The following is a 26,418-nucleotide window of genomic DNA, read 5'->3' as shown; positions in this document are numbered from 1 at the left end:
CGAGCACATAAAGCTTTCCAATTCTCTATTTATGATACACTATTGAAGCGTACACGAAAGAGTTCTACAAACTTGTCAACATAGAAAAATATACGAGATTTTTTTGACAGTTCATTATTCTACCAAAACTCGTCCAGATAATAAAGAAATATCAATTAATGCTGTTTAATAATTCCGTGCAGAAGATGCCAGAGCAACCATACAATTTACACTTTATTAGTAGCAGAAACGAGATTTGAAAGCCGTGATGGAAGTAGTGCACAAAGGAAATGGGCAAGTAATATACGATTTATTCTGCAGAATTAAACTGCGGTCCTGAAAAAAGGGAAAACCGGCCGGAAAGTTTCCGCCGGCAGTGTATATCATTGCGGTACAAACGAACCGCAATCAGATTAGAAAGACGAAATTAAAAGAGAAAAGGGAGCAATGTTTAACGATAGCGCAGAAATCGCGCAAAGGGCGCGCCATATCCCGCTGCATATAATTCGCCGTAGCCAACCCATGAAAGCACTTTGCTCGAGCTTAAATCTACCCTTTGGGACAGATGCTCTGTACATTGGGTGTTCAATTACGTCTAGCAAACATTTTAGGTGGGTAATTCTACATGCCAAACTAAAACGGAACCGACGCCTTCGTCTCCGAATTATTAACGACTGAAATCTTGTTTCCGATCTGATAGTATAGTAAATTGACGCTCAAATTGTGCACAAAAATGGACAATTTGAGAAGAGGAGATACGATTATTCGAGGCTCGCGGCTCGTTTTTATAATTACCGATTGTTAACTATAAAAACGAGCCGCAAGGCTCGAATAATCGTATCTCCTCTTCCCAAATTGTCTATTTTTGTGTACAATATGATCGTGAATTAGGGAGAATTTACTGCATAAATTATTAGAATCACAGCTTGAGAAAACTTTACTTATCGTTCATCTATAATGTTGTCTACGTTGTTACTAAATGTGCACCTATAAATTCCAAACACATACATCCACATCATATACAAATACACATGCATATAATGTACATCACCAAATGTAGTAGGTTTTCATTATAACTTGGTCTTCATTTCACGATTGTCTTTGGAATGTTGGATATTGGAAGTAATTTAGTATGCTCTTTTAAAAACGTTTATCATCTTCCTTTATTACTATCTTTGCAATTTTTGGTGCTCGTAGAAGTATGCTTGTTTAAGAATGTTTGATATCTTGTTTTATTATTGCCTTCGGAACTTCGGGCATTCGAAAAAATATGCTTCTTGAAAAATTACCTCGTCATTAAAATTTTAGACACTCGAAAAAGTGCCTAAAATGATGATCGCCTTTAAGAATGTTTGTCGATGTCAAGTGTTGTATGAATGTTGTCATGAACGTTTTATCATTGTGTATGAAATGTTTTGTACTAGAAGTATGCTCTTTTAAAAGTATGTGACATCTTGTTTGAATATACCAAGGAATGATCCATAGTTTCCATTTAGACGAGAAGCATTGACTTTCTAGAACCGCATTGAATATTATCGTAATTATTTTTTTATTATCGAATAAAGACTCGGACAATGCACAAGTGACACAATACCTGCATAACCTTATATAGAGAAGGGTTCCATCCCCGGATTTTAACGGGACTTCTTATAATTATTTTGTTTTAAGGCATACAAAAAAATAATCGCCAGTCACATCGCGATGACCTTCAGAAAATATTTTTCGCCAACAGCGCAAATTGCAAGCAAGATTCATACATTTAGGCATTTGTTCGGTGCAGCGACTCGAGAGGCTGGCCTAAATTTTCGCCGTTTCGTTCATCGATCTCAAGTATCGCCGCATAAAAGCTAATCAATTACGGGACACGCTCGATCGATTCAATCGGGAATGCCGTGTCGAGTTCCATCAACCACGGCGATAAGTAAACACCTTCCAGGAAAGATAATCGTCTCGCATGTTTGACGAGATATCAGAATTCTCGAAGGTGATAGGCGAAAGGCATTTAGCACGTTATCACGGTGAGTCAACGGCGTCATTTACTGGGAAACCAAAAAATTTGCGAACCTATTTATCAGGTAAAAATCTGTACCGTTGATTAATGTTTGGCGTGCTGTATTGATCGTATAATTTAATAATAAATTATCGTGGTATTTAGAAATTTATAGTACTATTGCGGTTGAACTAAACACAGAATGTTGCATTGTACCAACAAAACCAATATCGAAAAGCTGATAAAATTAATTTAACTAAGACCAGAGATTTTTCAAAAGTGCTGTTGCATAGAAAATTAGATTAAATTTAGTATTTCTTTAGTAACTTTTGAGTATATGGAACGTTGGTCATCTCGTTAATTGTATCAATTACTAAAACGTGAGCCGAATGAAATTATTCCGTAACATCATCTGTGAACGCGCAACGGATTATGTAATTAATTCCGACTGAGTATAAACAGAATCGTTGGTCAAAGTGGTTTTGAAACGAACGCCCGATAACTACGCGACACCTCTTTTTACCTGTCCAACCTGTCCGACTATAATCCGTTTTCGTAAGAGGTCTCTCTCTCTCTCTCTCTCTCTCTCTCTCTCTCTCTCTCCCACCCTCTCACTCTCCCTCCCTACTTTTCCATGGAGATTTACAAAATGAAACCAATACACTTACCAATACACTTCAAAATTTTATAACTGCATTTATTAATCTTTCAAGAACACCAACCATATTTCAAACATGTTTACTCTTGTAAATTTTAGTTTTTGAGTTTTGACAGCCACCTGAGATTAAAGGATATAACAAAACTGCTGACAATTATCGTACTTGGGGATGACAAACTTTTGTTTCATAAAATCTATACTATAAATACAATGTCATGTCAAATTCTATTCAAATAGAGTCATTATTTACAACGTTATATCGTTTGATATTTTATTCAAAACGTTAGTTACTACTTCGTGAATAAATGTTTTGCTAAAAGACAACCTCAGAAAATTATCTGACGGCAAAACGGTTAATAGAACAATTATTGCTTTGTTTCAGATCCCTGAAATTGGTTACAGTTACGAAATCGCTTATTTTGTTAACTCTATCTAAGCTGTTCGTTTCGGTGGAAATTCTTTGGATTGAAATCTGTCCACTGCTTTCAATCGATAAGTTATTCTGTCCGAAATGTCCTGCATTTGACAAAACGCATTCCAAATCAGAATTTAATGGGCTCTCCACGCGTAATCCCGCCAACGTGTGCATGTAGGGTAACTGCTGATTGCTTGAAATTAGCAACCGAGAAATTCACCGTGATTCGTAATAGCAGAGTTTCCAGCGAGCTCGGCCGAGGTATCTGATCGCTACCGTTTCTGTACCGCATGACAAAATGATTGGACACTTCATGCGTCACACAGGATTTCAAACGAAACTAGTTTCCGGGAATTTTTCCCAACAACCTCAAAGTGGCATACTTTAGAAAATACCTTAAAATATACTAGTAGTGCCAAGGTTCTGACAAGAAAAATATAGTGACTATTGTTACCGACGCGTTGTGATTCATCTAAAATTAAGAATTCGATGAAATTTATGTAATGTGCTATAGCTCTCGAATAATGTATTTTTCCTCAATTTATATTTTTATTGACTGAACACAGGGGATTCTGTTATTAGATCATATAAGTAAAATACATTGTGGAAAGATTTTAAAGGGGTTCGATTATATTACAAATATCTTGAAAATGGTAAGTATATAATTGAATTTGTACTGAAGAAATAAAATATGCTGAACGTGTGAGGAAAGGCAAAAAGATCAATTTCCTGAAAGAACCGAACTGGATCTCATATTAAGAATCCATTTCTCAAATCTGTGAATTTGCATGATTTTAGTTTTTCTTTTATTACGATGAAGCGGAACATATTTTCTCGCATTTTCCAGTAGATAGTAAAAGAGTGCATGTTTTAGTTTTCACACACGTATATATACTGTAATTTCTCCCAGAAATATTCGGAGGTCGGAATTGAAACCGGTAGTTAATTAAGTCGCAATTTTTCGAGCCTCGCGGCTCGTTTTTATAGAGACTCGGAGCTGTTGGCAAAAAAGGCAGCAGCCAGCATGTCGGTGTGTATTAACATGCTAGAATAAAAACGATGACTTAACTGTCATGATTCAGAGACAATTTGGAGGCCACATGACACTATTCGAAGGCAATTACTGTACTTTCGATAAAAACGTTTCTAATCGAAAATTATGATTTTAAAAAATTAGACACCTTTATAAGTAAGTTATAAGTAAATATATTTATTTCTTCTACTATACTTTTTCATTCCATACTTAAAGGTTAAATGTGCGGCGTTGGACGACTTTCCCCATAACCACGACAAAGTTCGAACAGTTCCGAATCTCGAGCTGCGCTTGCAATCGTGAATGTCGTGCAGAGAGCAACCGGTGGCCGTTTCTTGATCGTACACCCGTTAGGTGATGGGCACGTGGCCGTTGCAGCATTATATCCCCATGGCTGGCACGTGGCCGGTACCCTCTACATATCCCCCTGAAAACCCAGGGAGCCCCACCACCTCTTATTGTTGGGGAGCCAGTGGCCCCCGAGGGTTTGTCGCGCTATTTAATATTTTGATCGTAGAGAAGCGTCTGCGTTTCGTTCGGGAGCCTGTCTGGGGTTGCCCACGTGCTCGCGATCGTTCCCTTTTGATTAATTTCGGTACGGATCGACTGGCACGAACGTGGATGATGCTCGACAAAGAAAAGCTCTGGGAAAAGCTCCGACGGGGCGTGTCCTCGGCACCCGAGCAACAGAGAAGAACGAAAAAAAATAGCAACAGCTGGCACGGGGACGAGAATCGGCGGCGAACACAATGCGAGCTCTTGGCGGGGGCCAAATCACCCCCCTGTTCCTCCAAGTCTCCCTCCTTTCCCCGCAAATGACCGTTCTGACGCGTTCCAATCAGCACACGACGTGCACGCGCACGCTTCGCGATCATCCTCCTGCATTATACTGATATAATCGTGGACCACTTGCACCCGAGGGGAGGGATATCGTTAATGACACTTCATTTTCGACGAAACCCCGGCCGTGCAATCCTAGGCCTACGGACATAATTATTCCGCCGGGAGGTATTATTGCATAAACCGATGCGTTGATTTATGCAAATTCGGATTTTTATTGATTAACGGCTCGGTCCCGTTGCGGATTTCACACGTTCGGCACTCCGCGGGTTTTAGCATTTTTATTGCGATTTGCTCGACAAACTGATTTTGACTGGGATTCTTCGAATTTTATTTACTGTGATCAGACTGCGAATGTTTATGTGAAATTAACCCTTTTTGCACTTGAGTGGCGACTCTGAGGCACCATTAAGAATTACCATAATATAATTCATAACAATGTCTACATTCTTAAAATTTGCATTTAATAAATTGATGAAAACTTCAGTACGCTATAAGTACATGCGCTTAATTTTATACAAATAAAATGAAAACAATAACATGAAATGAAAATATTAGATCAGAAGGAATGTCTGCGCGGTGTAGGTTAAATAGCTTTGAGTGCAAAGGGTTGTCTGTGCTAAGTGCAAGAAATCTGCAAAATGCATTTTTTTTAAATGCATATTCGTTATAGACTCGGATAAAAAAGTTGAAGAAACTTCATTTTTTCATTCTTTTATCATGCCAACCAACTGCAATTTTTGAAAACAATTTTTTAAACATTGTCTAATAAACTGATCCCTCTAACGTCCCAACAAAATTTAGATCGCTTGACACAATTATAAAAAAGTTACTCCGTTTTAGAAGGTGTATTTCTATTCGGCGTTTTTCTATTCGGAAATAATCAGAACTAACGAAGCTAAACGACATAGTACATATAGTTGTTAAAAGAAACTCCGACTCGTGGTTGGTCCTGTTCAGCTAAAATAAATAATTGCAGTTTTGTTCACCGGTAACGATCAATCTGCACGAGGAATATGAATCACGGAACTTTGTTCAAACACTTTTATTAACTTGGAAATCGATGTTCTTGAATTCCTTTTATCTCTTCACTGTTGTAAGTTTCTCCTTCTCGTTTCTATCACAACAGCATAAATCCGCAATCTAATTACTGGTTACTCGGCAATGAGATTTTCATGATACACCATAATGTAGTAAATTACAGCACTAAAAATTTTATAGTCGATAGGATTAACTCCGCAAACGACGACTTCCCGGTAATTCTACAGCGCTGACGTAACAACGTTTCTTTAATTAATAACACGGACAGTTTACCGTCGACGACGAATTCTCCTTTCTTCGTTTAACTATTGTTTATACAGCGTTATCACGAACTGCAGACGAAACACGTTAGAATCGATAAAATCGGAACGTAAGTGGGCACTCGAAGCCGCACCAATGCCCGAAAAGTCGAAAACGGATGGTGGAACGGTAAATTTGACTTTGAAGAAGCCACTTCGTGGAATTTTTCGGCCCACTTGAAATGAACCCGTCCATATGGCGCGAGTCGCGACGAAAAAGCAGAACCGAAACTAGAACTCGAATCCCGATTCGAGAGCGGCAAGACAGAACAGCTGCTCTGACAAGAGGACCCTGCAGCTGCTGTCACTATGTGTATGTATACATAGTGTTGCCACTGCCGCGACTGCTACCATTCCAGCCACTTCAGACTTTGAAGACTAAATGACGCGGATGATCGGCCGATCGTAACTGTAGATGTTAGCGGGCTCGGTTTCCATTATAAAAGCGTGTTGTATCAGCTGTATGGGAGCGGATCAAAAGGCACGCGATTTACGGTAATGACTGGTCCATTTAGTTCCTTTGGGTGACAAATACCTTGGAGTCGCGTATGTCGTTTCCGTATTTCGTGTGGCAGCATTACTACGAATACTGTTATATTAATGTTAACTAATTTTTTACACTTACGACGGAATAGAGTAGATAAAACAGTCGAACTGTTGTAAGAATTAATTACAGATTAATTTCAATTAAAATGAGATTAAGACAAGTCTTAATCGTTGGATCAAACCTTTTCTGATGAATCTAGAGCAAAAAGATATTTTATATTTAACCTTCATGATTGACACTAAACCTGTTATGACGGTCAAAGTGGTCTCATATTTTTTAATTTCAAATTGTTGAAATTATGAAGAATCTTCCTTTAGAATTGATCGAATAAACTTCTTTACTCGCGAGTTTACGTTATAATAAAAATGACAAAAAGTTTAAATAAATTCAATCTTGTCACTCTTATGAAGCAATACACGTCTATAGTTGCTTTCAAAGCTCGCTAGGTTTAGGGTTAAGTATCGTAAATTCTTCATTAGTATAACGTTAGTAAAAAGAACAATTTATATTTCTTGCCAGTGTTTTCCAAATGATGACAAATTTTGATAACGCGAAAGTTCTTCTATAAGAAGGAAAGTTAATTTTGGAAAATCTTTGTATACTTTAATATGCAATACTTATTGGAATGACAAGCTTCTGTGCTCTACGATAGGGTCACTATTCCCATTATTTCGCAAATAGAGCACATTGGGTCTAATAAAGTATTGCTGAATTTAGTATTGCTATTGTTTAGCATTGCTAAAGAAGCAAATGACGGGCATATCAAGTCGATATCATCTATAATTATTTACACGGACAGTGTACATTATATTCTGGATAGTATAGTTGTAGTATGCATATTCCTTACGAGAAATTGAAATGTAAATTAATAAACCTTGCGATATTCAGCTGAACCGCTGCAGTAATAATATCGAAATAACTAAAACTTTTCAAACTATGATTCAGTCAATAATAAATATGATCATGACGAGAGTAACGATAATTGTTCTAAACATAATCACATTAAGTATAATGATATTTGTTCCAAATATACTCATAATAAATATAACTATACTGATTCTATATTATTTTGATAGATCAAGTGTAATCCACATTTTAAAGAACGTTTCCTTTGAATCGAACACCACAAAATCTGAAAAAGCAGACTATGCCAAAAACAAGTATAATCCTGCATAATTGTGTATGAAAAACAATATATTAACGTAATCATAGTAAGCCATAAAATCACTTATTAATGGTAATTGAAACTGAATAGCAAATTACGCGTTAAGGTCAACATTGATGGTAATGAATAATTTGCAATATATCTAATCATTATAATCTATCCATGTTATAGGTCTAATGTATTTGGTATATATTACATATAACGAAAAAAATCACAATAATAATAAACATGAAATATAAATAACCATATCTTCATTGATTAACATTGAAAATCTATTAAATTCTTGACAAACATAAATTGACTAAATGAAATAAAATTGGAGAACATAAGGTATGAATACACGGCGTTTATGCAAAATTAAATGCACAAAATTAAAAGTCTACTCATGACCAATTTTATCATAAATGCACAAAATCCTCGATCTACTCATTTCCAATTACTCCTAATTACTCTAATTTTCAAATAAACCACAATTCCTCTAATTAATGACAATCCGTAAACCACACCAGCACGAAGATCCCAATAATAAGGTCACAGATTGACCCAGCTCAGCTCAAACCCAGGTACAAAACCGACAGATCTTTCCCCGTATCCGCCATACAGCACGACTGCTCATTTCCGGTGACCTCCGCGAAGGCTGGGTCATCATTAGGGTGATGACGCGTTCAGCTTCCCTCAGATTCTTTCTTCGCAGTGTCGTTTTTTGGACAGTAAGGTCACGCATCAAGGGTTTTTTTCTCGACCGGATCAGAGGGGTTGACTGGTCCTCGCGAGGATACGAGTACTAGAACTCGTAGCACGAGTTCCAGGCTCCCTTTTCGCCTCCCTCCTCTGTCGCCATCTTTCTTCTCCCTCGAGCGTCGACTCGCTTTGTCGGCTGCAGCTGCTCGTCACACGGACCCCATGCCATCTGCCATTAGAGGTTACACATGCACACGCGCTTCCAGACGACTCCCCAAGATCTGTAGTGGTTCTGTGATAATACCAGGTGTGTCGAAGTTTCGATGCGATCGCGTTAAACGCTTAATCCTGTCGTTGCTTTCTATTGCCGCTTTTGGAGCGGCGGGTCAGAGGTCCTCGGATCGAATCGAAACATTACGAACAGCGCCGCGGAAAATTTCGGATCCGGTAGACCCCCCATAACGGATTACATTGAGATCGTTGATACAGATTTACTCGGAGCTATGCTAAACCAAAATCTGCTTTAACCAAACCCAGTACATTGACTGTAGATGTAGATTAATTCGAGTACGTGCCTAACATCTACGCCCACTTGATCGGTTTCGATTGTTCATCCCTCTAGTGGTAGGTGATACATTTTAATCCACGGTTGCAAACATTCCATCTAAATTATACTTTCCTAGCACTAGACTCAATTAATATAATTTGTTTTTCGGAGAACGATGGCTGAGGTTATTATTTGTATTTTCCTATTTTATTGATCTATTAATAGCATAGGTCAGCTGGTGCACGTATTCATTCATTGTGCAAAATATATTCAAGTTTTATTAGCAGTTACGAGTAAATGAAAAAACCACCCCACTTAAGATTTGCATATTGATCCTCGCCGCACTATTTGTGACGGTTCGAAAACTATGCAAATTCGCGTAATATTTGCGTACGGTGTTTCCTCGCATTTGCCACGGTACTCTCGATAATGTTCCACGTGTATTATCGTCACGTTACGTGACAAATCGTACCTGTAAGGATAGAAACGGTGCCGTTTGTTCCCGTCGTTATATCAGTTCTGTTCAGTTATTCTGTTCTTACAAACGGGTGTGGTAAGAAAAAGGATACATTCTTTTCAATTAAAGTAAAAGCTAATATTAAATGATATTGAAATCGGATTTTCTTGTCTGGCATGATAATGAAAATTCGTGTACAGTGTATTCTAAATGCATCATCAATATTAACACTAGATTTACGGAGCACAAAAAACAGTTGTTTTATATTAGTTTATAAAAGTAACAATAAGACATTTATTCTGATTTTTAACAAACGTTATTGTAACATTTGCAGTAAGTAACATATAAATTGAATAAATAACTCATAAATGTATCTTTACCGTTTGAATAATCGTAAATTAAAAAATTAGTGACCCGTCATTTTGACGGGTTCCGTAAATCTAGTGTTAACAAGTTCAGATTAATTTCATGAATCGTTCTATACAAATGTTGGACAACAGGATGAAAAGGGTCTGATACTTGTTAATTTTTCATGAAATATGAAAACTGTTTCCTTGGTGGCGCCTATTCGTTGGACAGATCACCCATATAATACAAAACGGTAAATCCATAAGAATTCAAAAATGCTATTGCATTATTTTCAACGTTTAAACTCCCTAATGCAACCTTGACATAACTCTGTACTATAACATGGTGTGAGTTTTCTGATGAAGATTTCGAATCTATTACACTTAGATGTCATTCATCGCAATAAATATAATATTTATTATCTTTGCAAGAATTGATTGCTCACAAAGATCTATTAGGTTTGCAAGAAAGTTCATGCGGTTTTCAGCGATTCTTGAAGATAGGCGCCAAGGTTTAGGATAACAATTTGTTAATGCAAATGATTTTCTACTGCTGTTTTTGATATTTGAAGCTCCACTGTAAGTTGTCGTGACGTATATCGAGGATTGTTATCAATTAGTGACTTTATTTGGTCATTGTCAATCTTTTATGACTTACTAGAGCGTGCTGAATTTTAAAGCGAAAAATCCCCAGAACAAAATCATGCAAACCACTTTTGCCACCCGCGTTCTTTAATTGCATCCTATCCACATGCTTCACAGGCCTTCTGACATGTTTCTGTCGAGTTTTTACCTTTACTGAAAAGAAATAACGTAATGTGTCGAAAATGTTCCTCTCCGTTTTCCATCTTTCAATTTCCTTCAAATTTTCCATCTGAATTAGATTGCAAAAATCTTTGGATACAATTTGAGGTAAAAGTTATGCCTATCGAACCTGCTTCAGACAAACTAATTGCAATTAGTTGCATTTTGGAACGCCTAGCTTCAAAAAATGCTGAAAAGTATACGAAATTTCTAACGAACCTAATAATTAGCTGGGTAATGGAACAGGTTACTGTTGTGATTGTTGTGCTCTTGATTTGTTTTCGGGCATAGTTAACTTTTTATTTATCGAATAATATTAAATTCTTTTATTCTTTTATTTTGTTTATCTTTGAATTAAAAAAATTGAATACAACCTGTTCGATAAATATAAAATTAATTATGTCCGAAAACGTAGCAAAGCTAACCAGCTTCACTATCCTATAAAAGTGAAAGAAATCGTAGGCCAAGTGGTTATGAAAGGGGCTATAAATCTCTGCTGAATTGCAAAATGTTGCAGTTTAGGTAGAAACTTCCAGTTCAGCATAAAGCCCGAAATTACCATGCTCGTATATAAAGCTCTAATAATAACCGAATAAGAATATTCTTTCACGGTTTTCATCGTATCAAGCTGTCGGGAAACGGTCGAATAGAAATCCCTTCTTTGTATCTGGAGCCGGCGTAACAACTAAATTCATATCCAGGAGCCCTAATGTTTTCACGGCAGCTCGAGCTGCAACAATGGGCGCTGGAAATCGTATTCATCGCGTCATTCTTGCGCAACGTGCTTCAGTTACAGTCTTTGCGGCCCGGGGTGCTGCACAGAAATTACCATAACAGCCACCGAAGGCGTGGGGGCCGGTACACGCAACCGGCACGCGACAACGGGGTTACAACAATAGCTAAATCACTGATCCCCGTCCGAGGATTATAGAGCTGGCTGCGGACGTTTTTCGAAAAAATTATTCAGCTCGACCCTTCGTGGCCGAGTTTCGTAGGCTGCAACTCCTCGGATGATTAAATATGTATCTGTCTATTTGCAAATGCAACCTTGCATTTTGCAGCACCGATCACGCGGACCGGGAATCGCGGTCGGTAATGGATGGAGGATGCTGAAACAGTGGGCGCTGGTGTTTGTCTTCTTGCTGCTGCCGGATGCGTGGTGTCCAGGACCGCAGATTATGCTTGCGATTTTTCAGATACGTGTCTCCGTAAATCTGCTATTCTCGTAGACTTTCGCATAAATGCTTTATTGGAAAATTCTCGAAAATGGTGAACGTATGTGCAGTTAGTAACGAAAATATTCGCATACTTCTCAAGATACGGTACGGTAAATTCTCTCCAATTGTCTCTCAACTTGTAAGCAAATATGGACAATTTTAGAAGAGCAGATACGATTGTTCGAGCCTCGTAGCTCGCCTTTATAGTTGTCGATTGCCAACAACTATAAGTACGAATCGCAAAGGTCAAATAATCGTATCTTCTCTTCCCAAATTGTCCATTTTTGTTTACAAACTGAAAGACAATTGGGGAGAATTTACTCTAACTTTTTTTCAAATTGGATCAAATGACTTGAATTTTTTAAAGATGCTAGAGTAATTACTTTGCTAACCAATGAGTATAAAATTGTTTGAGAAAATTGCAATTGGTTGGAATGATAGGAAAAATTACAAGATGATGTTTTCCCAACTTCTTTATCTGTACCTGTGACAAAAATATGAATACTGTTATTTGACTGGCTAGTTTCTGATCATTAATTGAAGTTATCGCATTTTTCATTAACATCTACAGAAAAATTAACGTGTCCAGAAGGAGTGCCTTAAAAATATGTCGAACAAAATTATCAATGATTATGAAAAAGGCGAGTGTAAATATCCTTCATTTTCAAGAAACATCTAAATAATTCTATCAACATAATATTCGTTTCGAATCTTCGTTTTCATAATTTTTCAAAGAAATTTTTGAAAAAAATATCCCTTATATATTATTATCCACATACCTAAACATAAAACGAACGTAATAGAATTATTTTAACTTATACAAAAACGTCCTTTTTATGTGTTTTCCAACGAAACTCTTGCAGATGCTGCTCATAGCTCGCAACACATTTACATAACCACATTTCCGCATTTTTCCATAATGAATATAATGTCTTCAATTGAATTGTTTCCAAAGTGATCGAAAATTGTCGAGCTATCCGTTCCGGAGTAATAGGTTCTTTCGTATTTTGCCAAGGTTGTAATTGAAGTTGTGGTTGCCATACCGTATTCAGTTAATATTCTCAGCGTCGTCCTAACAATTTCCCGCGAGCGCGCCGGCAATAGGTTAGCCGTCTACCTACCATTATCGTTCCACTACGATTTTCGAATAATTCAATATCACTCGATAACAGCGCTGTATTATCTGTTCCAGAATATTTATCATGGCGGCGGGGGTCGAGCAGCGGTAGTAACTTCATTAAAATAAGGCCGTGGAAGGCGAGCGATGGCCAATCGAGACTAGCTTCGAACATTAACGAACATTTATTAGCAATCGAACTTTGAATTTTCCGATTACAATAAATCCTCTGCAATTATCCCTCAGCTTGTAAGCAAAAATGGACAATTTGGGAAGAGGAGATACGATTATTCGAGCCTTGGAGTTCGTTTTTATAGTTGTTGACAATCGGTAACAATAAAGGCTTGAATAATCTTATCTCCGCTTCCAAAATAGTCCATTTTTGTTTGCAAGCTGCGTGACAATTGAGAAGAATTTACTGTATTTATCGAAAAATCGTATCCCGTATCTTTCGATTCCCGTAAACCGTTCAACGTATCCTTTTCAAAACTTGCCCCCTTCACTTAATAACATAAAATCGTTTTATGCTCCTCCATTTTGCAATAATATTATTTTAAAATATCCCAGTCCATGAACTTACATGTTTCGAGGGATCACAAATATTTGATAGCTGTATCAAAGGAAATATACACTAAAATCCTGTTCCAAAGGGCATCATTAGAAGCGTGGTCTGAAACAGACTGAACTGCAATTAATAAGTTAGCTGAGAGTATCAAAAGGACTCCAGGAAATCATGAATAAATTGAAGATATTTATGCCATTTTCCATTTTGGAAAGAGCATACATCTCGAGAAAGAAAATAACCAGCTTATAGTTGTATGAACTAAATGTTGTGATAAGCTTAAATGATAATTTGAGTCGCGCGCGCGCGCAAATGTGATGTGTGTGATCTGGACGCGTTAAGGTGCTAGATGCCGAAAATTGAACACAAAATTTTCCAAAGGATCAAAATAATTTAACGAACGAAATTGAAACTAGAAAGTTAAAATAGGTCATAGTCGATGATATTTGAACACTTGCATTCTAGTATAAAAATTATTGTCACCCATATCTGATCGACGCGGCACTCGGCGTGTTAATTGATTAATTGACGAACTAATAATTAGTCTGCTGGGTTGTTTGAAATAAATAGAGCTGCAATTAATAATTTAGTTGAAAAGTGTACACAGTTTTCCATTTTGAAAAAGAAGATCAAAAGCCTCGAGAAATTCAAGTATGCACACTTGTATAAATCCGAGGTTTGCAGAAGCTTTAATAAAAGGTCAATATTCATCGATCTGCCGGAGATCGGCAGGAAATGGGCCGTGAAAGACGATCGCGAACGCACTTCCGCTGGGCTTCACTCGTTCGATTCCCCAGAGAGGTTCGGCAATGTTTTGAAAAATTAAGAATTAAACGCCCCCGGGACATCACCTCCTGTTCGTTAGTGGTGCTTCACCAGGAAATGAATGCACGGGCGCCGCCAACAAAAATGCGACGCGTGGGAGGCAAACACTTATTATTCCCGGCAACAAACCGCCGCCACACGTTCCCCGTTCCGCGAGTTTATTGTCTTCGCCCGTGGCTGAACAGTTTTTCCCTACGGTTTGCATTTTCGTGGAAAAGCTGTCCCTTGATTTACACCTCGCGCTTCTATCAACGACTTCACATTTACACTCCAACTTATTCAGCCATTTCTGTGGCCATGTTCCGAAATGGAAATCGAATTTTCATTGGTTGCTGTGGACCCTTGTGTTCTCCGTTTCGTTATCACGATCTTTTCGCGTGACTACTTTCATGCATAATTGCGTGCGGAAAATTTTTGCATTTGGTCGATGTATCCAGATCGAAATATTTAAAGGAGTCACGATATGGTTATTTTACTCTATGTGCTTTCATTTATTTTATTCATCTTACTCTGTAATATCGAGATAGTCGTGAAGATTCGTAATAGAATATTACGCACTTTAGTTAAAGCGAATTAGAATTTAATTTTTCAGTTATCGATTGAAATTAGTGTATTTATTATTGACGACATTTGTAACTATTCTTAGCTTTATTTATCAATTTTTCGAAATATATTCTTGAAGATGCTTCTTGCAGATTAATTAATCTTTCTGCCGTTCTTAGTGTAAGAGCAATTTATTTAACTGAATCGCCGAAAGTTGAGTGATTAGATAATGATTAAAAATACACTGATTAAAAAATGACCGGTAACCGCAGTCGATTAACAAGTATTTAATCATTGTCAGCATAAAAGTAGAATAATGATTAGAAAATTAGATAAGAGAAAGTAACAAAATGTATAAAAATCGAGTGAATGAAAAACAGCCTCGAAAAAAAGACAGCCGAGTAATGTAACACGTTACATTTCTGTGTGATCGATGTACTTGAGGTGCTCAACCTCATAATTTTTATTCGTCCATTCTGCATGAAACGACGTAAAAGCATAATGGATAGAATGCCGTTCCATAAAAGTAACTTACGTCGCGAAGATCACATATGATAATAGTATTAACCTGTGATATTTGAAGGTGACGGTGGAAAACAGTAGGGGAGTGACAGCACCTTCGGCGGGAAGCAATACTTTTATATTTCATAAATCCAGGAATTCCGGAATTTCAAAATGGATCTGAATAAAATTACAATACCGACTTTATGCTGCCGCATCGAGGATCGAAACCGGCGACGTCCCCCACTGTTTAAACGATATTCCCTTCGAGATCGCGAAATGTGTATGTACATACATAGTAGATACTTTCGATGTAGTCGATTTTTACTATACTGGTCGTTCCATATATTCCGAACCATCGCAATGGATGTGTCGAATTCGTTAATTTCATTGGAAACATTGATAACAATAACGTAGAAGCATAATTGGATGCAGAGAATCGAAAGAAATTACGGGAGACAGGCTTGTGCAAACACTCTCAATTGAAAATAAATTGGAAATTGCAAATATACTCACGTTTAAATTTCAACAAACTGGAATGAACAGCAGATGGGTATACGTTTATAGAATTCCCGAGCGTATAAATAACGGAGGCATAAATTTTACTGAAATGCAGAATAATTTGTATTTCAAATACAGTATCCTCAGGTTTTGCTAATTAATTCATAAGCTTCCGTCTACATAAATATTGTTCACGATTTTCTAAAACAAATATTACCGGAACAGGTGGAATAAGGTTTTATGGGTCAAACTGACCCGACGTACGTACTCCTCGTCAAAGGATCTGGCGTAGCAGGGTACGTGTTTAGCATTTTCTTCCGTATTCTACATAGTACAGAAAGATGCGAGTGTTTGTTGCGTTCTTTTTCATTCTGTTTTCTCGTCTATGCATACTGGAAACAGACAAAAAAGTGGAAAAAAGAGAGGAAATAGGGACAAGAAACAAAGCGCGAGAGACAAAACAGGAACAATGTGATACCAGATGGAAATATTGTAAAACTGAATGGAAATTTACAGCCATGAAATTATGGCAATTCAATGATAGAGAACAAATTCTACTTACTAATGACAAATATGGGAAATTGCATTGCGAATTGTAAACTCCGATGATATTTTTAGTTCATTAAGTATTGCTCTTCGAGGTCTCTCAAGACCGCTTATAATCATTAATCAATAATCCATAAACTGGAAAAGACTTGGTATAATATTTGATAAATTGGGAAGGCATTATACATGGTGGGCCAGAATTCATAGCACAACCGAGCAGAGGGCGGTTCTACGTGAAAAAATAAGAAAAAAATTTGGTATAACAGTTTTTATTCGGAGCTCCGTTTTCGAGAAAATCGGCTTTAAAGTTTAGTCATCTTTGTAAAGGATTGAGTTGTCGTCTATTCTTCTACGGCAGTTGTCTCCACCCAAAATAATTTTTACAAACATTAATTGTTGCAGACTATGCAGTGAACGGAATGTTTCCATTATTATCAATGTTTGTAAAAAAATATTTAAAAAATCCAGATAACAAGTACATCTGATTTAAATATTTGAACGATGAAATTTTGTAAGTTTCAAAATCTTGATAAAGTGTGGATATTTTCCACACATACAGGCATAGTCTAATACGTGTTACTTCATTGCTTACCATTTCCACTTTTTCAGCTTTAATTTAATTTTATCTCGTCTTATCCTCGTCCTTCTATTTTCAATAAAGCAATCCAGTACTGTATTCAAGCATTAATATAACAGCAAAGAACAAATCAAGCATCAAATTCAAACATAATAATTCAACCATATTGGCACGACGTCTCTAAGCATCGTTCTGTTAGTTATACTGCTTAAAATTCGCAAAAGAATTTGTCCCCCGTTTGATCTCTGTCAAATGGATCGCCGATGTTCATTACCCAACGATTGGACGCGTGGTAACCAGATTGCGAGAAATTCGCATGAATCCAGGATGACTGTCCTTCGATCGACAGTCGCCTTTCGTACACAACGATCGACAACCACCGGAGGCTCATTTTGCGACGCGCTGCCGCAATTCGTATGTAAATACTGGCGAAATTGCAAGGGTGAAGTAGAGCGCCTAATCTTGGGCTACCGTCTCTTCGTCGGTTAGTTGCCGAGACGATTGGGGCATTGTAGCAAAATCGAAATGCAGATTGGTCCACGCAAACGCAGTTGCGCCAGAAAACAAACAACGCGAACATTGCGCGCTCTCTAATGCAGTCGTGCAACATAGTATATTTGGAGTTCCTGAACGAGAAGTTTAACGAACGGTCGCCAAAATTGCAGCGTTTGAGTGTCTCTTTCTGTTTGATCATTGTTTAACAGTGATTGTCGTGCCAAAGACATTGTCTCAAAGCTTCGTAAAATCAATTTATTTCATCCTCGTGCACGAGAACAGCTCTTTCTCTAAAATTGCTATTGTTCTTGCTGTAGTATGTACAATAAATCAACATCAATAGATCGCCCACGCTGCACTCGAGGTGAAAATGAGATTTCTTTGTAATTTACTTCCCGAAATTTTCCAATTTCCGCAATAGTGCAGAGTTAATAGATATTTAAGATGTACTTCTTCAACTTTCTTGTATTTTGTAGGTCCTATAACCGAAGGTACATTGAATATATTAGAGCGAAAGTTTATTAAAGTAAATTAAGATGTACTTTTTCGACTTTCTTGTATTTTGTAGATCCTATAACCGAAGGTACACTGAATATATTAGAGCGAAAGTTTACTTATAAAGCAAATAATTTGCCAATTTTTATTTGAATTATGAGATCAAGATATATATTCGACTGAAACGACAGAGCAAATTTTCTATTGAGAAAAGCATAACTGCATTTCGTTTTAATTGCTGTCGCGTGTACGTTCAGTATGCACCATATAGTCTTCCAACCGCCAGAAGTAACAGAATCCCTTCTGCTTGGCGTATTTCGCTTTGTTGTGCGTTTACTACACACAGGTTGCTTTCTAAATGGAATACTTCGTGCAGAAAATATTAAGAAACTTCCCGTTGGTTCGAAATGAGTAAAATCGCGATTTCTTTGAGACGAAAATACATTTTAATACCTGCGAGCAAGTGGACGTGATTCAAGCAGAAACTGTTTCACTCGTGTTTAAAGACAAAGGACAACGTTCTTATTAAATGAGTTTCATTCAAACGCATTTCAATTGAGATACTTTGCGAAGAATTTGCAGATACGTGCGACATATTTTGTTTAATGTTTTTCTCTGTTACGAAGCAGCAATTATATAATTCGGCTAAAATTAAAACTTTCTGAACCTGTTCCAAGGGAGCGTATTACCCTCTGTTTTAATAAAATGTAGACGGTTTCATGCGAGATACTTTTATTATTCTACTTTCTCACAAAAGGGCATTTATATAATTTGAACAAAGTTTGAATGTTTTAAACATTTACACGTGTAATATCCTTTTTAATTGAAATTGGTAAACAGCTATATGCGAGCTATTTTTATCACTACGATCACAAAGAAGCATGATACATACATAGTTTTAACAAAGCTAACAGTGTTGTCAACATTTTTGCACACCCGCATAATCTCATCTCTTCTTAAAATTGGTACTACAACGTTTCAAACAACTACCATGCATTTCTAAAACACACAGCAAGTAGCTCAGGGACGTTGTTGAATGGTACAAAAATGTATTGTTATTTCCATCGACAAATGTTTACAACTTTCGGAAATCCAATCGCGACAATACTGCTTTGAAACCGTTCTCCATTGAAAGCTTTCGATTTGGCTGCTTTACAAACCCGCTACCAATAAAGATTGAAACAGCATACACACTCGTTCAACCAGGAAAACGTCAGAACTTAAGAGCTCTTCGGAACGTGGCAAAAGAGTACAACTTTGCGAAAGGTTGTTGAGTAACAAGATTCAAATTCTCGCGGAACAGGAAACGCTCCGAGCAATTGCCCGTCCGCTCGTTGACACGAAAAAGCTGGCCAAGTGAAAGATCATTAAAAGGCAAAGATATTACTTCCCTTCTCTGCCGGGTCTTTCACTATACATACTATAGCCACCAGTCCGCGCGCGTGCATGTCGCTGGATTGCGAGTTTTCATGCAAAATATCAACCGTTCTGCGCTCCTAGATAGAAACACGAATTCAATACGTGACGCGTGATACAATTTTTTCTTCCAGATTGACAGTACAGTATAGTTCATTTAAGTAAGTCCTTTGAGAAATAAAATAATAATATATTATTGAAACTCTGCGGCAAAGCTTTCACAGAATACATACAACAGAAAATAATAGTCCGGAATATGCGGTATACTTTTGCATAGTTTCCCAAGGAAATGTGCGCGAAACATATGAAACATGCAAACTATGCAAAATATAGTAGACGAACGAAGCTCTTCGAAGACGAGAAAAATTTGTATGCAGGTATGCCTCTATTATCGATTTTCGGCACAAATATGCGTTCGTGCATGCATCCGCAGCCTAAACATTTTCGACAATTGCATTTCGCAAGATATCTATCACCATGAAAATGTGTCGAAATCCATTTATCAAACCACCAATCAAAACAGAAGAAACTTACGGATCGGCGTAACAGAAAACAGTGGCTAGCACATAATGAACAAAGAAACCAACGGAACCACGAGGTACGAATTCGCGCAGATTCCCGGCTGGCGGTAATTCCAGCGTGCACAGCTCGACGCAGCGAGAAACAAGGAGAACCGAATCCCGGGAAATCAAGCGGAGGAGCGAGCAACGAAATGATCGCGAGTAAACTAGAAGCGGTCATGGCAGAAAATCCGAAAGCTGGCAGCTTGTTAGGGTCGGCCGACGACGAAGTGAAATAAAAGGGGACGGGGAGAAGGAAGCGAAGGTTATGGAGATAAAGCAGGAATGAAGCGGCTGCGAAGATTATGGCGGGATGAAAAGGCGCGAAGGAACGCGTAAAAGGGCGGAGAGGCAAGATGGTGGAGGTCAAAGAGAGACAGATAGCCCGAGACAGGCCGAAAGTGAGGGGCAGGGACAATAGGGGGACGACGACGAGGGGCAGCGAGTTTATGGTGGGGGCAGGGGCCGAGGAGGGTGCTGCAGACGCGCCTCGACAAGGGTAAATGTACGTACGAATGCACCCCAGATTGGCTTTGGGGTGGTTTCCATGGAGACCAATTCGCTCGGCCCGGGGAAGTCGTCGCCGCCGCCGCCACGCTGCCACCGCTGCCACCGCTGCCAACGCCGCCAACGCCAACGCCAACACCAACACCAACGTCGACAACGCCAACGCCAACGCCGCCGATGCACCAGCTTTCCTAGAAAATCGGACTGCGTCCGAAACTTCAACAACTTTCTACCAGCCATTCGACACGTGGTATTTGCCTAATTTCGTCCCTCTGCCCCTACCAGACACCCCGAAACATACCCCTACCACTGGTCCTCGTCCATCGTTTCTCTATTCTACGTACACAGACGAGCGTTCGACGAGACGAGCCGGTAAACAGTAAACATAGGAAAAACGAGCGCCGGGAAATTGATTATCGAACATGCTCGCGCCAATGTCAACTGATCCCCTATGCATTAAACTAATGCCACCGCGAAACGAACCGCGACGATTCTTACATTACGACGACGATGTAGCTCTTTATGGGAAACGGGTCCCTCTACTGTCAAATTGTGATTACCAGACGATGATTTTGGAATTTTTTGCGAACATGGATTTCTTATCAGTCGCAAATTGATTTCAACCGGTTGGCAGAAATGCATAAAAGTAAACCGTGCATATTTTTTTAATATTGACTTTAATATTTTATTATTACTTTAATATTGTAATTTTGTTTGCTTTTTAATCCAACGTCTGATAATACAAGTAATTGCATGATGATATTAACAGGTGCGTCTGTGTGCATTTTAAAAACTTGCATGTAAGAGAAATGGATAAAACAGCGTAGTCATAAGGCAATTTTTAGGGATTTCTTGAAAAAGTGGTGTCGTGTACTATTATTGCATACTTCGTAAATTCGTTAACTATTCGGTGGATGTATCTAAGTTTTTCCAAGCAACGACAATAATTTTCTTCGAAGTTACAGCGATACAAGCAACATCATTCGAAAACGAAGTTTATTCCTGGCAAATACAAGTTTACCTATTGCGGCAACGTGGCGAAAACTGCAAAACACTTCTTCGTCTACAATACGAGCTTAAGCACCGCCAGAACTAGAACAAGCAAGAGATACTAAAGTTATAAGCCATCCAATTAAAAGCCAGTTGTGCCAATGCTTTTGTCTGCGACTGTACGTAATCGGATATTGGGGGGAAATGTGTTTGAAATTTAATGATACTCGAGTTCGACAGACCTTTAATTCCCCAGACGATGCCTACCGGAGCAGCCCTTCTAAGTATCGGCTCTTAGTTTCATGAAAGAGGCTGAGATACGAAAATTATCTTGATAAGCAATCCCAGATTCGTGCCAACTTGATCTCTTCCGGGCCATCTGGCTTGATCATGCGACCGGCGCGAACAAACGAGGGTTGAAATTGCGAGCGAAGCGAAAACCAGCCCCTGGCCGTTCAACCTATTAGGACATCTGAGTCAACGCACAATTTTCGCCTAATTTTCTAACGCCAAGTCACGTGATAGTCGCGGATTAAGTTCAGATTTCCTTTAGAGGTGGACAATTTCGATGGGGGAACCTGGCTTCTTGTTTCTGTCCTTTTTTTGCTGATTTGGGATTTGTATCGAATTTTGTATTTTTTTCCAAAATGGTATGGCACAAAATAGTGAAAAATTCGACTTAAATGCAACATAAATATAATGTGTAGTACTCATTTCTGATGTACAACAGCTATTTCAATTTATTCTGTACGTACAATGACGAGCAAAAGTGTATCCACACCGCATGTCTCATGAAAATGAAGATATACAGAATATTTGAGAAAGATAAAAACTTAACGCAACGTTTACAGTTTTGCTCTTTTTTCTATTTAATAATAGCCTGAAATTAATATTTTGTCCATTTCTTTTTTATTTTCTTTAACGCTTCCAGGCTGCGCGACATACTGACAATCAAATTTTGTATTATTTCTGGTTCGATGTTATACCATTCCTGCCATTTTTGAAAAATATTCCGTATATTGTAAACGTGCACACCGTGTGACACGCTTTCGTTCGTAACTGTATATTGTATATAATAGTTTTCGTAGTTTACCTTTCATATCATGTAACGTAGTTTTCATATTTTACCTTTACACGGAATATTCGAAACAGTCATCTTCAGTATTCAGAAGCACTAGTGGTCATTGATTCTCCAAAACTGTATCCAAATTAAAATTCTCCAAAATTGTCTGCAAAAGAATATCAGAGTCAGTCAAGCAAGCTTTAATTATAACGAAATTATTGGTGCACAAAATTGGTTGCATATCACGATCGGAATTAACTGTGGATCATGTTCATACGAAATCTTCCATTGTTTTCATATAATAATACAGTCTTTTATCTTGTGTTTCAAAAATCATTATAAACATTTCTTCTTACTCCTGTAAGCACAACTCAAATAGAGCATATTAGAGCACGGTTCCATTTCCTCTTCTTACATCTGTTTATTTTAACACTAACCGTACCGGGTGTTCAAAATGACTCGTTTGTGTTGCCTTATACAAATTACAGTATTGAATAATTTATTTAGATCTTTTCCAGTTTTTATATTAACACATGTTGGGATGAATAAATTTATTGAATGGTTTTCTGTGAATGTGTCTTTATAATTTCAATAATTATAGAATAAGAATTGTCGAATCGGTCATTTGTTAGTGTTAATGCCCAGAAAAAACAACAACAGAACAAAGAAATAAACGATGTACATGTAAACAGTTTATTTAGTATATTAAATAGCTAATCCTCTTCTAAATTCTAAAACCATACTACGAATGGATAACATGAGATGGTCAGGACATCGCGAGAAGTACCGACATGTAAGACGCCGACGCTTTCATAATCTACGAACACGAAAATCAAAGGTACTAACATTATACATAATTGTTTGCAATTAACGGTGTCGCCATAATTCATAAATGAGAACCTTACGTTTGCGAAGCTTTGCAAACTGAGAGATGAAAACTTTCCGAAAGTCAACGGCAATCCCTTCTGAGATTTTAGTATTAAAAGTACTAATTGTCGACTGGTAGCTGGCTGAAAGTCGTACCAGGACATTTGGTATGCTGCATCGACTATCATTTTGCTCTGGAGAATAAAAGAAAATTTGTTTAAATTCTCTGAACACTAAACAATTTCTGTAAAACATAACTGCGTAATTGCATGCAAACATTGCATATGCGGAGAACATGAAATATAAGCAATCATTTCTATTAGTTAAGTTATTATTTCTCATGTATTTTCTGTACGATATAAAACGGAATTTACCTTAATATCGAGGTACTCCCCCGCAAAGCAGTACACGAATATTTCTAAACAAATTACGATATAGAAAATACAAGACTTTAAAATCAAGGGAAGTCCGTTTTCAATTTGTAATGCCTGAAACAGGGAATCATTTTTATTTTAGGAATTATTTGCGCAAAAGCGCGCGTACAAGTGGTCCAAGATACTGGAGGCAGAAACTAATTACTGTTATGAAAAGGAATCCTAGACAGCATATAATTAGAGTATTCGATAGAAGTTGGGAAAGAGCTATGTAAGTAAAGAGTCGTTCGATTCGTTCTGTGAATAAAATGATTTCCTGATGTCTCATTGCAACGAATCGAAATTGTCCATCGTCCTGAGCAGATGTGCGTTTTACTATACAGCACAAAATATCGATGACACATCCTGCGTGAAGTATCTAAGAACAACGAGACCACATCAATTTTGATTAACATATATATCTTCTTGCATCCTATTAATTCGCAGATGCTATAAATGCATAAAAATCCGCACTCTATCGACTACATATCCTTCATACACAACAGAATACAAGAGTTGCAAAACAAATAAATGAAATTACACAATATTAATCTAAATAATCTGTAAAATTGCTACATAAAATTGCTAACGCTTTTGAACAAATTTTTAAGAAATTTTCAACAACTGTTCTTCAATTTTGGAACGACTATTAGGAATCTGCCTGTATATACATCAATTCTGATTTGTACTTACCGTCATCAAAAGAAGAGCACTGAAAAGGCTGAACGTGTACGCTGACATAACTTGGTAAATTATCTGCACAACTAGCACGAGTTCGTAAGTCAACGATTGATTGGTGTCGAACGGCAAATCCATGTTCAGGAGAAGCTGCCGATCCATCGAATCGTTGGATCGTGGGTTTGTTAGTGTGCCGACTGCGTGACAGCACACGGACACCATGTAGAGCGCCGGAATCATGCTCGTTAAACGGAATGAAAGATCCGCCGTTTTCGATATCACGTTATTCGTGTCGACAACTGCATACTTCGTGCAATCAACCTCCATGGTCGATATGATTTCACACAGCACGCTAACAGATAGAGTTATTAACATGCCCGTCCTTTTTACACCCCCGAAGTGCACCCTTTTACCTATATGCTTTACTGCTCTTTGAGCGAACTTTCGCAAAAATTGAGTATTCATTTTTAAATAAGAGCTTCAATGATATATCCTCTAATCATGCGAGTTTATTAAACAAAAAATCTGCAGCTAGTCTCATGTTTGAGAATACATCACAAGCTTCTATCGTAAGTATTATTGGAATAGTCTGATAGTATTAATTGTCGTTATAGTCCTACATTCTACACTTAGTTTATTTAAACACGTAACATATGTATAAGTAGAGCAGCATCCCGTATTTATCTTCTAGTTGAAGAACCACTAAATTTTTACACTTTCAAATCTGGTTTGGAAATTCATGGCGAGCGAACATAAATCCACTTAATTTTATCTCCCTTATAATAAGAGAGCTTTCAAGAGTGCCCCTTTTTTTCTTAATAAGGAAAAGAAGAATGAGAACACGAATCTTTAAGTCTTCGTTCATTATCGTTACCCTGTATACTAGAATAAATAACACAATGCTCACAATCATGAAATACAATTAGAACGAAGTACAGAGAGATATGGAAGTACGAAGTAAAATTCTATAAATGCAGACGATAGGATATGATGCCTACTCACTCGTGATTCACCCAGGCAACGGTTAATTTAACGATCATCAAAGTGTACGTCAGAGTCAGACTCAAAGTCTCTATCCACTCAATAAAGTCGTCTGTGTTAAAATGCGTGATCATGTATTTGTACTGGCCAATTTGGCAAAGAACGGCAGACAGCACCCAACAAACTTTCCTCAAGCCCGGGAACGGTGTGCCCGGCCAAATACCAATGAAATGAAGCCCATACTTGACAGACTGACTAATCGTACTTCGAGATGTCATTTCACCGGAAAAAATCGATATCCTCGTCTTTGTGTTTCTAGATTCCGGCTGCCACTGATTCCTCAAAGTCCATTATGTTCGAACCCTCGCGTTTGTCACTCTCACGATGCAACGGCGGCGGTGCTTCATTGAACCGGGGACTCGGTGGTTCTTCATCAACTTCCTACGATAGACTGAAAACTTCCACGAGAACTACGCGAAAAGAGAGGTCCGCGAAAGCAGTCCTTCAGCCGTTTGATGCGCGCACGCATGATCTGCATGAATATTCTAAATAACGCCGCCGGTGATTACAGGTTTCCCCGAGAACAGGAAGAGAGGCCAGAGAAGATTTGTCGGAGTCGCGGTCCCTGCTTTCCTGCGACGGCCGACGATTCCCATGAAAAATGCAGGAGCCGACGCACGACCGCCAGGATCATGTTAAATTGATTTAGTCGGAAGTCGCGTCCAACGCGAAGAGAAAACTTCTGGAAATAAAAATGAATT

The 26,418-nt window shown here is 38.0% G+C and overlaps 2 protein-coding genes and 1 long non-coding RNA gene across 3 annotated transcripts in view; all 3 read right to left on the bottom strand.

The window, feature by feature from the left end:
- Positions 1–3,622: 3,622 nt before the first annotated feature.
- Positions 3,623–17,127, bottom strand: LOC143258942 (uncharacterized). Its single transcript, XR_013032867.1, has 3 exons — positions 16,287–17,127; positions 16,085–16,173; positions 3,623–13,298 (listed from the first exon to the last, which is right to left on the bottom strand). It is a non-coding gene; the product is annotated as an uncharacterized LOC143258942 (long non-coding RNA).
- Positions 17,128–22,788: 5,661 nt separating this feature from the next.
- LOC117226765 (uncharacterized) overlaps positions 22,789–26,418 on the bottom strand; it is a 39,973-nt gene continuing 36,343 nt past the window's right edge. Inside the window, exons 17-18 of the mRNA XM_076519459.1 lie at positions 23,624–23,779; positions 22,789–23,535 (exon numbers count right to left, since the gene is read on the bottom strand). Coding sequence (XP_076375574.1) covers positions 23,485–23,535; positions 23,624–23,779 — 207 coding nt within the window. The 3' untranslated portion in view covers positions 22,789–23,484. The remainder of the gene's footprint in view (positions 23,536–23,623; positions 23,780–26,418) is intronic.
- On the bottom strand, positions 24,895–26,011 carry LOC143258939 (uncharacterized). Its single transcript, XM_076519546.1, has 2 exons — positions 25,679–26,011; positions 24,895–25,558 (listed from the first exon to the last, which is right to left on the bottom strand). Exons 1-2 carry the CDS (start codon positions 25,933–25,935, stop codon positions 25,492–25,494), a joined length of 324 nt encoding a protein of 107 aa, XP_076375661.1. The 5' UTR covers positions 25,936–26,011; the 3' UTR covers positions 24,895–25,491.

This window comes from Megalopta genalis, chromosome 3, assembly GCF_051020955.1.
Source record: "Megalopta genalis isolate 19385.01 chromosome 3, iyMegGena1_principal, whole genome shotgun sequence".
NCBI lineage: Eukaryota > Metazoa > Arthropoda > Insecta > Hymenoptera > Halictidae > Megalopta > Megalopta genalis.
This window is presented reverse-complemented; position numbering and strand designations above follow the sequence as displayed.